Genomic DNA, 15,031 nt, shown 5'->3' on the forward strand with positions numbered 1-15,031 from the left:
CTGAACAGCAACAACGGAATGAATGCCAATGCAAGGGTCAGTTCCTGGTTGCTTAGGAAAAGTAGGATGTGTGCATTCAGAAAAGGAAGTCTGGGGAGTGGAAACAGATTTTGTTTAAAAGGAAAAAAGATGCTTTTGTCCTGGAGTTGGCTCTCTGAATGGGGAGGGAACACGACACAATGTATAGCTATAGAAAGTGGCAGACGATTTGCAGAAGTGGAGCAATGAGAAAAGAGTTCTGTATGTGGTCAGGATTTTCTAAGGTTGGATTAAATTCAACTAGGTAAATGGATTTTATTAAGAGCAGACTGGTGTAGGACTGGACTGGTCTCTCTCATAGGAGAACAAAAGCTGTCCTGGATGCCCTTTTGATAACAGATCGTGTGAGTTCCTGTGCCTTTAAGTGATCTACATCGACTTTTTATTTTTTCCCACCTTAGCTCAAGGAGTAAGGATTGTTTCACAGAAACCTATGATCCTATCTACCTGGGTGTTTTAAAACTTTTTGACAGAATTTTCAAATAGCGAATTCTAAATGAAACTCTCCTGACTTCCAGTTAACTTTGGGATGCTTTAAGGGGCCCCTGGAGGGCATCCCCAAAGAGAGATCTTAAAGGAACCGGGTTAATCTGCAAGGAGAGGTTTGCCAGATTCTCAGAGAACCCTGACAAGCTTAGGGGTAAATTTCTCAGGCTGGTGTTGGCTTTCTCTCACACATAGCAGGACATCAGGGTTATTCTGGCCCACTGCTGCACCCCGGATGAAAAGCAGCATACACTGAAAAAGGCCAGGGAAATAGCAGATGGCCTACTGGCCACCAATCCACCAGGTGGAGGGGGGGTGCGGAGGGGGGGCGGGTATGTAACCCCAGAACATGACCCACAATCCAATTGTGACAATCGTGTAGGCCAGGCTAGGATGAGATATTACATTACTTGTCTATCAGAAGGAGTGAAAAGGTGTGCCAAAGCCTGTAAATTATTATAAGGCCTGAGAGGTTACACAGGAAAAAGATGAAACCCCAGCAGTCTTCCTGAGCCAGTGACAGAGACACTCGGGAAGGACACCGATACAGACCCTGAGTCTTAAGGGAGACACTACTGGCCGTGCATTTTATCACTCAGGCTACTCCTGATATCCAGAGAAAATGACAAAAACTTGAGGCTGGGCCCAAACCCCACTGTAAAGGTCTATAACAACCGAGACTTAACGGAGGAGGCCAATCAAGATAAGAGGCTAATACAGAAAACAGAGCTTTTGGTGGCTCCGACTCACCCACCACCTTGAGGGGACCGTGGAGGCCTGAGAAGGCTGAACACACCACCAAGAAACCACCTGGGTCTGAACCAGTCATGCCTTTTGTCTGAAAGGGGGGCACCGGGAGGGGGGCTGTCCTAACCCTCCTGTGGGATGCCAGAGGGGTGACCCTGACTGGCCCCAGTTCCCTGTGAGTGATCTCCACACCCCAACTGACAGGCTCAGATGCCTGGCCGGTCCCACATCCCACTTGTCCACCCTCATTACTCCAGAGAGACTTCTTCGATGTGGCAGGTAAGAAAGCGGCTTCCAGTGGACACTGGAGATACCTGCCCTGACTTGGCCAGCTAAAGGTAAGGTGGTTTACGCCTCCCCCACGCCTGCAACGTCAACGTCGGGTGGATTGTCATTACTCACTCCTTTCTGTACATGCCAGAATGCCCAGCCCCCTCCTCGGGTGAGATCTGCTACATAATCTTAGGACAGGATGAAGTCCAAGGAGGTAAAGAATCCAAACAGAGAATGCATATGTGAGCAACCCCAGAGGACCCACCTGGTGGGCATCAAAATATCCCCCACAACATCCTTCAGGAAATTTGACAATAAGTAGATCCTGTAGCTTGGGATACCTCAGTGCCAGGAAGGGCAAAATGTGCTCCCCCAATAAAAAATAAGATTTAAGGCCTGAGGAAAACACCCCTGGAAGAGACAATATCCTTTGAAGCCTGAGGCCCTGAGGGGACTCCAACTACTGCTCGGCAAATTCCTACAACAGGACTCCTCAGATCCTGCCAGTCCCCCTGCAGCACCCTGATCCTTCCTGTCCGGATGCCTGCCGGGCAGTATCAGCTGGTGCAAGACTCAGCAGCAGTGAGTGAGGCAGTCATCCCTCTTTACCCCCTGGTGCCAAACCCACACACCCTCCTCACCCAACGAGGGAACACCCAGGATTTCTGTTTTGGACCACAAAGATGAATTTCTCTGGATTCCCCAACATTCAGATTCTCAATGCCTTTTTGCCTTTGAATGGAGGGACCCTGACACCCTGGGGGCTAACCAATATGCCTGGACAGTGCTTCCCCAGGGTTTCAAGGACAGCCTCCATCTTTTTGGAAATGCATTAACAAGGGAATCAAGGAAACTGAGCCCTGAGAAGAGAACTCTGCTACAATCTGTTGATGACATTGATAAGCAGTAATTCAGATCAAAATACTGATAGGGTCCTAAATTTTCTGGCAAAAAGTGGATAAAAGTCTCTCCAACCAAGGCTCGGATTTCACAGCAACGAGTTCAATGTTTAGGATTTGTTTTGACCTCAGGGGCAAACAAACCCTGGCCATAGATCAAACAGCAATTAGTGCATACCATCTCCAACCACCAAGAAACTCCAAGGCTTTCTTGGGACAGCTGGGTTCTGTCATATCTGGATTCTAAATGACAGCCCTATAGCTAAACCCTGATATGAGGCCCTAAAGGGAGGAGAAAGGAACCCCTTCAACAGAATAAGGACCATCAATAAACTAAAGGGCCTCTGAGGCTCTAAAGGCTGAGTTTAACAGAGCACCAGCAGTGGGGCTTGCAAACGTGGGAAAGCCCTTTACCCTAAATGTGCATGAAGAGGTTGGGATTAGCCAGTAGGCATCCTGACCCAAAAGCTGGGACTGGATCAGAGACCTGTGGCTTACTTTCCAAAACAAATGGACTCTGCAGCCCTGGGATGGCCAAGCTGGCTGCGGGCAGTAGTAGCCCTGCTTGTTAATGAGGTATCCAAGCTCACCCTGTGACAACACTTAGATGTATTAACCCCTCATCAGGTACAATCTGTGCTGGAAATCAAAAGACATCACTGGCTGACCGGCAGAAAGTTAACAAGATATCAGACTCTTGTAACAAACATCCTGGACATTACCTTCAAGGTGTGCCAAACCCTGAACCCAGCAACTCTGCTTCCAGTGGTCAAGAGTGGAGACTTAATGCATCAGTGTATGCGAAACGCTCACTCATGTCCGACTCTTTGTAACCCCATGGACTGCAGCCCACCAGGCTTCTCTGTCCATGGAATTCTCCAGGCAAGAATAGTGGAGTGAGTAGCCACTTCCTTCTCCAGCGGATCTTCCCCACCCAGGGATCGAACCCAGGTCTCCTGAATTACAGGCAGATTTCTTACCATCTGAGCCACCAGGGAAGCTAAATCCACACAAAACTCTAATCCAAAAAGATACATGGCACCCTTATATTCACAGCAGCGCAATTTACAATAGCCAAGACATGGAAGCAAATGCCTATCAACAAATGAAAGGATAGAGAAGACACACGTAAAATGGAACACTCCTCAGTCACACAAAAGAATGACGTGATGCGTGTGTGGCAGCATGGATGCAACCAGACATCATCGCACTCGGTGGAGCAAGCTGGGAAGGGAAAGACAAACAGCTCCTGGCATTGCTCACACATGGGGTCTCAGCTACGACACAAATGACCCTGCCTGTGAAGCCCAGTCCTGAATACAGGGAACAGGCCTGTGAGCCAAGACGGAGGGGCTAGGGGAGAGAGGGAGCGACAGGCTGTAAGTAAACATAAGCTGTTGTATACAGAACAGATGGGCACCAAAGTCCTCCTGTATGGAACAGAGAACTACATTCAGTATTTTATGATAAACCACAACAGAAAAGAATATTAAAAAAGTGAACATATATATATCACCAAATCACTTTGCTGTACAGCAGAAATTAGCACAACACTGTAAATCAACTATGCTTCATTTAAAAAAAAAAAATCCGGAGGAACAGCTTCGGGCCGAAGGACCATGAGAGGGCCGGATCCGGGTCCCAAACCTACGATGGAGGGGGACGTGCTGGATACTCTAGAGGCGCTGGGGTATAAGGGACCACTGTTAGAAGAGCAAGTACTTACAAAGGCAGCAGAGAGTGGACTGTCTTCACCTGAATTTTCAGAGCTCTGTGTTTGGTTAAGCTCTCAAATAAAATCACTGTGCAACTTGGAAGAAAGTATCACTTCAGCCGGGAGAGATGATCTAGAAAGCTTCCAGCTTGAGATAAGTGGCTTTTTAAAAGAAATGGCATGTCCATATTCTGTACTCATATCTGGAAATATTAAAGACTGCTTAAAAAAGAAGGAAGATTGTTTGAAACTACTGTTATTTTTAAGTACAGAGCTTCAAGCTTTACAGATACTACAGAACAAGAAGTGTAAAAATTCTCAATTAGATAAAAATAGTGAAATTTATCAGGAAGTTCAGGCTATCTGCGATACCCTTGGGATTCCCAAGTCAACAACTTCTGACATTCCGCTTATGCTAAACCAAGTGGAATCAAAGGTGAAAGATACTCTCTCAAAAGTCCAGAAAAATCATGTGGGAAAACCACTGCTGAAAACTGATTTAAATCTGGAACAGGCGGAAAAACTGGAAAGAATCAATGATGCTCTTTCAAGTGAATATGAGTGCCGCCGGCGGATGTTGATGAAACGATTAGATGTGACAGTGCAGTCCTTTGGGTGGTCTGATAGAGCAAAGTTAAAAACAGATGACACAGCAAGAATTTACCAACCTAAGCGTTATGCTTTGTCACCCAAGACAACAATAACCTTGGCACATTTACTTGCTGCCCGTGAAGATCTGTCGAAGATCATCAGGACAAGTAGTGGATCCAGCCGGGAGAAGACAGCATGTGCCATTAATAAGGTGCTGACGGGAAGGGTGCCTGACAGGGGAGGACGGCCGAATGAAATTGAACCACCACCCCCTGAGATGCCGCCTTGGCAAAAGAGACAGGAAGGCAGTGGAAAGGGTGGTTGGGGTGGGGGAGGTGGCAGAGGAGGTGGTGGGAGTGGGAGAGGTGGTGGAGGGGGGTGGGGAGGTGGTGGGGGAGGGGGGGGGGTGGGGAGGTGCTGGGGGAGGGGGTGGTAGAGGAGGAGGTTTCCAAGGCAGGGGAGATTATGGTGGAAGAGGAGGCTATGGAGGAAGAGGAGGCTATGGTGGAAAAGGTTACAGAGATCCGTATGGAGGAGGTGGTGGTGGATATAGAAGATACTAAAAGCCACAAAATTTAGATAGCAGTGCTTCCTTCTTGATAGGTACATTAGGCATAGTATTCTAAATAACTACCTGAGTGTCATCTTTGAAGTAAACACCATGTTAGATTCCCTGATGGTATCATTCTTGAATTGGCTTGACTATGTAAAAGAACACTGCTTTATATTACTGTTTGATCTCTTAGACAAAGTGATGATTTTTCCCACACTCTGTGTACTCTTGAGCATGTTCTGTCTTTTTAAAAAAGAAAAAAAATGAGGAAAAAATATTTTTAAAAGTGTAAATATATTATTACCATCATACTTGGAAAATGGAAAGTATTTTATTGTCATGATTGAATTTAGATTGTTACCTGTATTTTATTCAGGTCTGAGACACATAAATGACCCTATTTGTAGTGGAAAGGAATATAAACTTATTGCCTCATCTGTAAAAAAAATAAAAAAAATAAATCCAACATGTAATAAACTCATAAAATCTGCCCACATTAAATCTAAGAATTTCTGTTCATGAAAAAGCCTTCACAATCTAGAGTGCCCAGCCACTGCCTAGGTAGTGGCACAGCTGGCCCACTAGCATCTTTTTGGGGTGAGGTGTTGGCAACAGAGCCTGAAGCCCTTTGTCAGAGAACTGAACACACACAGCTGCCCAGGAACTGGAGAAGCTGAAGGAGACTCCAAAGGAAGGTGGAGTGACTGCAGACCCAGCCATTCTTACACCAAGGAGTAACTAAAGTATAAGGAATCAAGGAGATGAGATGGCAGAGAAGAACATGAGCTCACCTCTTCTTAATGAAACATCCAAACCACAACTAACTACTCAACAACCACTGACAAAAAACCACTGGAACCTGTCAGAAAAGATGCCCTACATCCAAAGAAAAAGCCAAAACAAGACAGTGAGAGGGGCACAATAGTGATGAAATCAAATCTCACACACTACAGGCAGGCAACCCACACACTGGAAAATAATTATACCACAAGTTCTCCCAGAGGACTGAAAGTTCTGAACCCCACATCAGGCTTCCCAACCTGTGGCTCTGGCAATGGAAGTAGGAATCCCCAGAAAATCAGTGTTTGATCACAGGAATTCCACAGGACTGGGGGAAATAGAAACCCCACTCTTAGAGGGTGTGCACAGGATCTCAAGTATACAAAGATCCAGGGGAAAAAAGTAATGACCCCATAAGAGACTGGGCCCAATGTACCTGCCAGTATTGGAGGGTCTCCGGCAGAGGTAGGGGGGCAGTTGTGGTTCACTGTGGGGACAAGGACACAGAAGGCACCAGTGTGAGCCCTCTTGGAAGGGGCCATTTTCTCACTAAGACCCGCTTCCACCCAACAGCCTGTAGGCTCCAGTGCTGGGATGCCTCAGGCTAAGCAACCAACAGGTTGGGATAAACTGCTTAAAATCCTCCTGAGCACATAGCTGCTCAATAAACGCACCCCCTGACGTGGTCCTGTCTACCAGAGGAACAACGTCCAGCTCCACTCACCAGTGGGCTCCTCCTACCGGGGGGCAAGAACCAGCTCCTCCCATCAGGAAGCCTGCACAAGCCTCTTAGACAAGACTCATCCACCAGGGGGTGGACAGAAGCAAAAAGAATTATAACCCTGCAGCTTGCAAAATGGAAACCAAAATCACAGGAAGGTAGACAAAATTAGAGTAGACCAATGTGTCCCAGATGAATTAACAAGATAAAAACCCAGAAGAACAAGTAAGCGAAGTGGAGGCAGGCAATCCACTGGAGGAAAAAGAGTATCAACAGTGAAGATGATCCGGGGAAATGAAGACACAGATCAAGACACAAGAAATGTTTAACAAAGACCTGGAAGAGCTAAAGAACAGAGACGAACAACAGAATCACTGAAATGAAAAATGCACCGGCAGGAATCAATAACAGAATAACTGAGGCAGAAGAAGAGTGAGCTGAAAACAGGCGAGTGAGTTAGAAGACAGAATAGTCGCAATTACTGCCAAAGACCAGAATAAAGAAAGAAGAATGAAAAGAGATGAGGTCTAAGAAACCTCTGGGACAACATTAAATGCACCAACATTCACATTATAGGGATCCTAGAAGGAAAAGAAATATATAAAAGACCTGAGAAATAATGGAAAACTTCCCTAACATGGGAAAGGGAACAATCACCCGTGTGCAGGAAGCAGACAGTCCGAGGCAGGATAAACATAAGGAGGAACAGACCAAGACAAACCAACCAAATGGACAAAAACAAAAGACAAAGGAAAAAATATTAAAAGGCAATGAGGGAAAAACAGCAAACATACAAGGGAGCTCCTATAAGACTATCAGCTGACTTCTCAGCAGAAACTCTGCAGGCCAGAAAGGACTGGCACAGTATATTTAAAGTGAAGAAAGGGAAGAACCTACAACGACAAAGGGTCGTCTACTCAGCAAAGCCCTTACTCAGATTCAACAGAGAAGTCAAAAACTTTACAGACACACAAAAGCTAAGAGAATTCAGGACCATCAGACCAGCTTTGCAACAAATGCTTAAGGAACTTCTCTAGCCAGAAAAGGCCACAACTAGAAACAAGAAAATCATTAACGGAAAAGCTCACTAGTAAAGGCAAACGTAAAATAAAAGGTAGGAAATCAGATGCTTGCAGATATAATATCGAAACCAGCAACTGTGAGAAAAGGATACTGACAAATGCAGGATATTGGAAACGCATTTGAGATTAAAATACCAGCAATTTAAAACAATCTTGTTTATACAGAGACTGATATATCAAGCAGTCTGAATTGACACAAAACAAGACTACATATATGCTGTCTACAGGAGACCCACTTCAGATCTAGGGACACATACAAAGTGAGGGGACAGAAAAAGGTATTCCATGGAAAGTAAGCCACGGTATCAATATTTATATCAATATTTTATATTGGTATCAGACAAAAGGGACTTTACAATAAAGACTATTACAAGAGACAAAGAAAGAAGAGCACTACAAAACAATCAAGGGGTCAACCCAAGAAAAAGCTGTATCAACTGTGAATATATATGTGCCCAACATACCAGCACCTCAATATATAAGGCAAATAATAACAACCATAGAAGGAAAAATCGACAATAATACAATAATAGTGGGGGACTTTAACACCCCACTTTCATCAATGGAAAGATTATTCAGACAGAAAATCAACAAGGTAACACAGACCTTAAATGACACATTAGAGTTAACTGATATTTATAGAGCATTCCGTCCAAATGCAGCAGAACGTACATTCCTCTCATGTGCACAAGGAACACGCTCCAGGAATGATCACAGGCTGGGCCACCAAAGGAGGCCTTGGCAAATTTAAGAAAACTGAAATTATATCAAGCATCTTTTCTGACCACAATGCTGACAACTACAAACTGGCACTTGCCATCCACCTCTGTAAGGATTAAGTCACGTGGGCTGCAGTTGCTGACCTTCAACATCCCCTGAAGGAAGTAAGGGGTGGAGATCAGGAATGAGGCACTTTGTGCTGGGGAAAAACTGGCTTAACAGGTTTCAGAGAGTTAGATTATGCTCAGGAACTCATTTTATGAGCCCAGTTCTTGCATCTCCTCGTATCTAGAAAAGCACTAAATTCCTTCATGGTAACATGTGCTCCTCGTGACCAGCAGTAACCCTCAGGAGACCTTCTGCAAAAATAACTGGACTTCATGTACTTCCCCTTCACCAAAGTCATATATATCTTGACCTTCCCCACTACCTCTTTGGAGCAATTTCTCAGAACTACCTGAAGTGCTATCTCCCAGGCTACAGTCCTCATTTTGCCACAAATAAAACTTAACTCACAACTCTCATGTTGTGCATTTGACAGTTTTATGGCAACCCACGCAGTGACCCAGAGTGGACTTCCCTCCTTGGCCTGAATTTTATGAGGAACTAGAGCCTGGGTACCAGCAGTGGCCCCTTGTACCCCTCTGTCTCCTTGGAGAGTCCAGATGAATTTAGTTAAGTCTCTTACAGTTCTCAGATCTCCCACACTGGCTGATGATTCTGAGTTTTACGTGACAGTATGTAACAAGTACCTGCTCTCTCAGCTGGAAGATACTGGGAGGGTGGGGTAGGGGGCTCGGCCGAAAGATACCAGGTTTGGCTCAGCTGTAGGACAGTGGGTGGTCTTGACTGAACAGGTAGGCAAGAAGCTGATCTGACACTTTTCCTCAATTTGGCGGCCATAATAGAAACTGTTGGGATCACCCAAATACCAAAACCTGACAGCGATGCCACAAAAAAAGAAAACTACATGCCAATATCACTGATGAACATAGATGCAAAAATCCTTAACAAAATTCTAGCAATCAGAGTCCAACAACACATTAAAAAGATTATACATCATGACCAAGTGGGCTTTATCCCAGGGATGCAAGGATTCTTCAATATCTGCAAATCAATCAATGTAATACACATTAACAAATTGAAAAATAAAAGCCATATGATTATCTCAATAGATGCAGACAAAGCCTTTGACAAAATTCAACATCCATTTATAATAAAAATTCTCCAGAAAGCAGGAATAGAAGGAACATACCTCAACATAATAAAAGCTATATATGACAAACCCACAGCAAACATTGTCCTCAATGGTGAAAAATTGAAAGCATTTCCCCTAAAGTCAGGAACAAGTCAAGGGTGCCCACTTTCACCACTACTATTCAACATAGTTCTGAAAGTTTTGGCCACAGCAATCAGAGCAGAAAAAGAAATAAAAGGAATCCAAATTGGAAAAGAAGAAGTAAAACTCTCACTGTTTGCAGATGACATGATCCTCTACATAGAAAACCCTAAAGACTCCACCAGAAAATTACTAGAGCTAATCAATGAATATAGTAAAGTTGCAGGATATAAAATCAACACACAGAAATCCCTTGCATTCCTATACACTAATAATGAGAAAATAGAAAGAGAAATTAAGGAAACAATTCCTTTCACCATTGCAATGAACAGAATAAAATACGTAGGAATATATCTACCTAAAGAAACTAAGGGGCCTTCCCTGGTGGCTCAGAGGTTAAAGGGTCTGCCTGCAATGCAGGAGACCTGGGTTCAATCCCTGGGTCAGAAAGATCCCCTGGAGAAGGAAATGGCAACCCACTCCAGTATTCTTGCCTGGAGAATCCCATGTATGGAAGAGCCTGGTGGGCTACAGTCCACGGGGTCACAAGGAGTCAGACATGACTGAGTGACTTCACTTTCACAGAAACTAAAGACCTATATATAGAAAACTATAAAACACTGGTGAAAGAAATCAAAGAGGACACTAATAGATGGAGAAATACACCATGTTCATGGATCAGAAGAATCAATATAGTGAAAATGAGTATACTACCCAAAGCAATCTATAGATTCAATGCAATCCCTATCAAGCTACCAATGGTATTTTTCAGAGCTAGAACAAATAATTTCATAATGTGTATGGAAATACAAAAAACCTCGAATAGCCAAAGAAATCTTGAGAAAGAACAATGGAACTGGAGGAATCAACCTGCCTGACTTCAGGCTCTACTACAGAGCCACAGTCATCAAAACAATATGGTACTGGCACAAAGACAGAAATATAGATCAATGATACAAAATAGCCCAGAGATAAATCCATGCACCTATGGACACCTTATCTTTGACAAAGGAGGCAAGAATATACAATGGAGAAAAGACAATCTCTTTAACAAGTGGTGCTGGGAAAACTGGTCAACCACTTGTAAAAGAATGAAACTAGATCACTTTCTAACACCATACACAAAAACAAACTCAAAATGGATTAAAGATCTAAACATAAGACCAGAAACTATAAAATTCCTAGAGGAAAACATAGGCAAAACACTCTCCAACATAAATCACAGCAGGATCCTCTATGACCCCCCTCCCAGAATACTGGAAATAAAAGCAAAAGTAAACAAATGGGACCTAATTAAAATTAAAACCTTCTGCACAACAAAGGAAACTATAAGCAAGGTGAAAAGACAGCCTTCAGAATGGGAGAAAATAATAGCAAATGAAGCAATTGACAAATTAATCTCAAAAATATACAAGTAACTCCTGCAGCTCAATTCCAGAAAAATACACAACCCAATCAAAAAACGAGCCAAAGAACTAAACAGACATTTCTCCAAGAAGACATATAGATGGCTAACAAACACATGAAAAGATGCTCAACATCACTCATTATCAGAGAAATGCAAATCAAAACCACAATGGTGGTCAGTCACTCAGAATGGCTGATATCCAAAAGTCTACAAGCAATAAATGCTGGAGAGGGTGTGGAGAAAAGGGAACCCTCTTACACTGTTGGTGTGAAGGCAAACCAGTACAGCCACTATGGAGAACAGTGTGGAGATTCCTTAAAAAACTGGAAATTGAACTGCCTTATGACCCAGCAATCCCACTGCTGGGCATACACACTGAGGAAATCAGAATTGAAAGAGACACATGTACCCCAGTGTCCATCGCAGCACTGTTTATAATAGTCAGGACATGGAAGCAACCTAGATGTCCATCGGCAGACAAATGGATAAGAAAGCTGTGGTACATATACACAATGGAGTATTACTCAGCCATTAAAAAGAATACATTTGAATCAGTTCTAATGAGGTGGATGAAACTGGAGCCTATTATACAGAGTGAAGTAAGCCAGAGAGAAAAACACCAATACAGTATACCAACGCATATATATGGAATTTAGAAAGATGGTAACAATAACCCTGTATGCGAGATAGCAAAAGAGACACAGATGTATAGAACAGTCTTTTGGACTCAGTGGGAGAGGGCGAGGGTGGGATGATTTGGGAGAATGGTACTGAAACATGTAAATTATCATATGTGAAATGAATCACCAGACCAGGCTTGATGTATGATACAGGATGCTCGGGGCTGGTGCACTGGGACGATCCAGAGGGATGGGATGGGGAGGGAGGTGGGAGGGGGTTAAGGATGGGGAACACATGTACACCCGTGGTGGATTCATGTTGATGTATAGCAAAACCAATACAATATTGTAATTAGCCTCCAATTAAAAAAAATAAATTTATATTAAAAAAAAACAAAGTCCCCCCCCCACCCCCCGCAAAAAAAGTGAACTCTGAAGAAATGGAACAAGACTCCTCTCAGCCAGTTATGGCTTTCTCAGGAGACTGAAAAGTTTACAGGAATGGTAGAGACAGCGTTCTCATAACCATGCAGGGGTCACATAAGGAAAACTACTCATTAACTGAAATACTTGCTCACCAGGAGTCATGAATAAAAATTGGCCATTCAGCGATCCAAGCACCTACGGTGGTCTTAAGACTGTCCAAGGGAGAAAAACCAAGACAAAGAAGAGGGTTGAAACGACTCAAAGGTGATTCCCAAAGGAGTTAAGCTCACAAACAGCACACTGACCCACCACACGACTTCATTACTAAATGTTACCCCTGACAAATTCAACTTAAAATGGGAAATAGACTCTCTCAAACACAGAAATGAGGGGCATCAGAAAACAAATCTCCAACGAACACCCAAGCCAGCTTCATGTACAACGCGTACAAAGCTCATACCTGCAGCTCATATTTGAAAGTACTTAGTGAAATGTGGAAACTATAACTAAAGGAGATCTCAACCTAAAATGGTCAAATTGGGGTTCTTTTGATAGTCCATACATGACCACAGGAAAAACCATAGCCTTGACTAGACGGACCTTTGTTGGCAAAGTAATGTCTCTGCTTTTCAATATGCTATCTAGGTTGGTCATAACTTTCCTTCCAGGGAGTAAGTGTCTTTTAATTTCATGGCTGCAATCTCCATCTGCAGTGATTTTGGAGCCCAAAAAAATAAAGTCTGACACTGTTTCCCCATCTATTTGCCATGAAGTGATGGGACCAGATGCCATGATCTTCATTTTCTGAATGTTGAGCTTTAAGCCAACTTTTTCACTCTCCTCTTTCACTGTCATCAAGAGGCTTTTTAGGACTGAAAAAGGTCAGTTTTCATTCCAATTTCAAAGAAAGGCAAGGCCAAAGAATGCTCAAACTACCGCACAATTGCACTCATCTCACATGCTAGTAAAGTAATGCTCGACATTCTCCAAGCCAGGCTTCAGCAATACGTGAACCATGAACTTCCAGATGTTCAAGCTCGTTTTAGAAAAGGCAGAGGAACCAGAGATCAAATTGCCAACATCCGCTGGATCATTGAAAAAGCAAGAGAGTCCCAGAAAAACATCTATTTCTGCTTCATTGACTATGCCAAAGCCTTTCACTGTGTGGATCACAAGAAACTGTAGAAAATTCTGAAAGAGATGGCCAGACCCCCTGACCTGCCTCTTGAGAAACCTGTATGCAGGTCAGGAAGCAACAGTTAGAACTGGACGTGGAACAGACTGGTTCCAAATCAGGAAAGGACTACTTCAAGGCTGTATATTGTCACCCTGCTTATTGAACTTATATGCAGAGTACATCATGAGAAACGCTGGGCTGGAAGAAGCATAAGCTGGAATCAAGATTACTGGAAGAAATATCAATAACCTCAGATATGCAGATGACACCACCCTTCATTTCTTAACTAGTATATAATCTATTCAAACAAGACCAACCTGAACCTCTTTGCCGAAATGCAGAACATTTTGAAGCCATGAAGATCTTAAAAAAAAAAAAAACAAACTTCTAGCCAAGGCCCTGCCCTGGGGCACTGAAATTATGACCTACCCTTCCTCCTCTTTGTTCACGAAACAGGGGCCTGCACTGGGAGCACTAGCCCAGCACCACAGCCCTCACTGCCAGCCAGCAGGCTATTACAGCCAAGCTAGGTTCAGCAGCCAGGGGCCTCTCCCCTCTCCTCCAGGCTGTCACAGGGACAGCTGTGCTGTGTCCAACCACAGTGGAGATAATCATGAGTCACTCTTGGACCATCTTTGTTCCTCGCCCTGTGGAAGTCTTACTAAATGTTCATCACAAACAACATTATTCAGCAAGTCGATTAACTTCCCATGAGACTATCTTGCTCTCACCAAATATAAGTCTTCACAGACACAACAAGCTTCATCTAGCCACCTTGCTACCAGAGGAATTAGATGTTAATGATGAAAACCATAATTGTATTGTTTTACCTGACAATCTGTTATCTCCCAGGATCAATCTCTGGGAAAGCACTATGGATAATCCTGATTTTATATCATTCACTGATGGTTCATATGTCTGAGGACCTCATGGAAAGTACCAGTTATGTACTGGTACTAGTTATGTTGCTGTTTCTCCAGTACCAATCCTTGAGAATGGTCCCTTACCTAACATCTCTTCTGCCTAAGAAGCTGAATTAATGGCACTAACAAAAGCCTAACACTTGGCAAGGGAAATCCCGTAATATTTACACCAACAGCCACAATGCTTTTGGGGTAGCACATGACTTTGGCATGCTTTGGAAACAGAGGGTTTTTAACTTCCTCAGGGGACAAGATGCAGAATTACTGGATGCAATTCTTCTACCAAGTGCATTAGCTATCATCAAGGTATCAGGTCAGAGACTGACACCACAGAAGCAAAAGGGAACTCCGTAGCTGATCATGTTGCCAAGACGGCAGCTCTGCAAAATGATAAGTCAACTAACAGCGGGTTTCTCTTTTCAGCCTCCCAATAACCTTGCTGACACCCTGCTAAATTTTTAAGAACAGCACCAAAAGGAGAAGAGGAAACATGAAAACAAAAAGGAGTAAGGTTTGGCTCCAACAAAGGGCTC

General features: G+C 43.6%; 2 protein-coding genes across 3 annotated transcripts in view; one reads left to right on the forward strand and one right to left on the reverse strand.

Moving 5' to 3' along the window:
* Positions 1-15,031, reverse strand: part of MLH1 (mutL homolog 1) — an 86,451-nt gene that overhangs the window by 22,761 nt on the left and 48,659 nt on the right. The gene's annotated exons all lie outside the window — the stretch shown is intronic.
* On the forward strand, positions 4,046-5,327 carry LOC138424428 (protein FAM98B-like). The gene is given in 2 exon segments (XM_069561297.1): positions 4,046-5,145; positions 5,147-5,327. Coding segments are annotated over 2 exon segments (1,248 nt in total). The 5' UTR covers positions 4,046-4,063; the 3' UTR covers positions 5,313-5,327.

Source organism: Ovis canadensis, chromosome 19 (genome assembly GCF_042477335.2).
Source record: "Ovis canadensis isolate MfBH-ARS-UI-01 breed Bighorn chromosome 19, ARS-UI_OviCan_v2, whole genome shotgun sequence".
NCBI classification, from domain to species: Eukaryota; Metazoa; Chordata; class Mammalia; order Artiodactyla; family Bovidae; genus Ovis; species Ovis canadensis.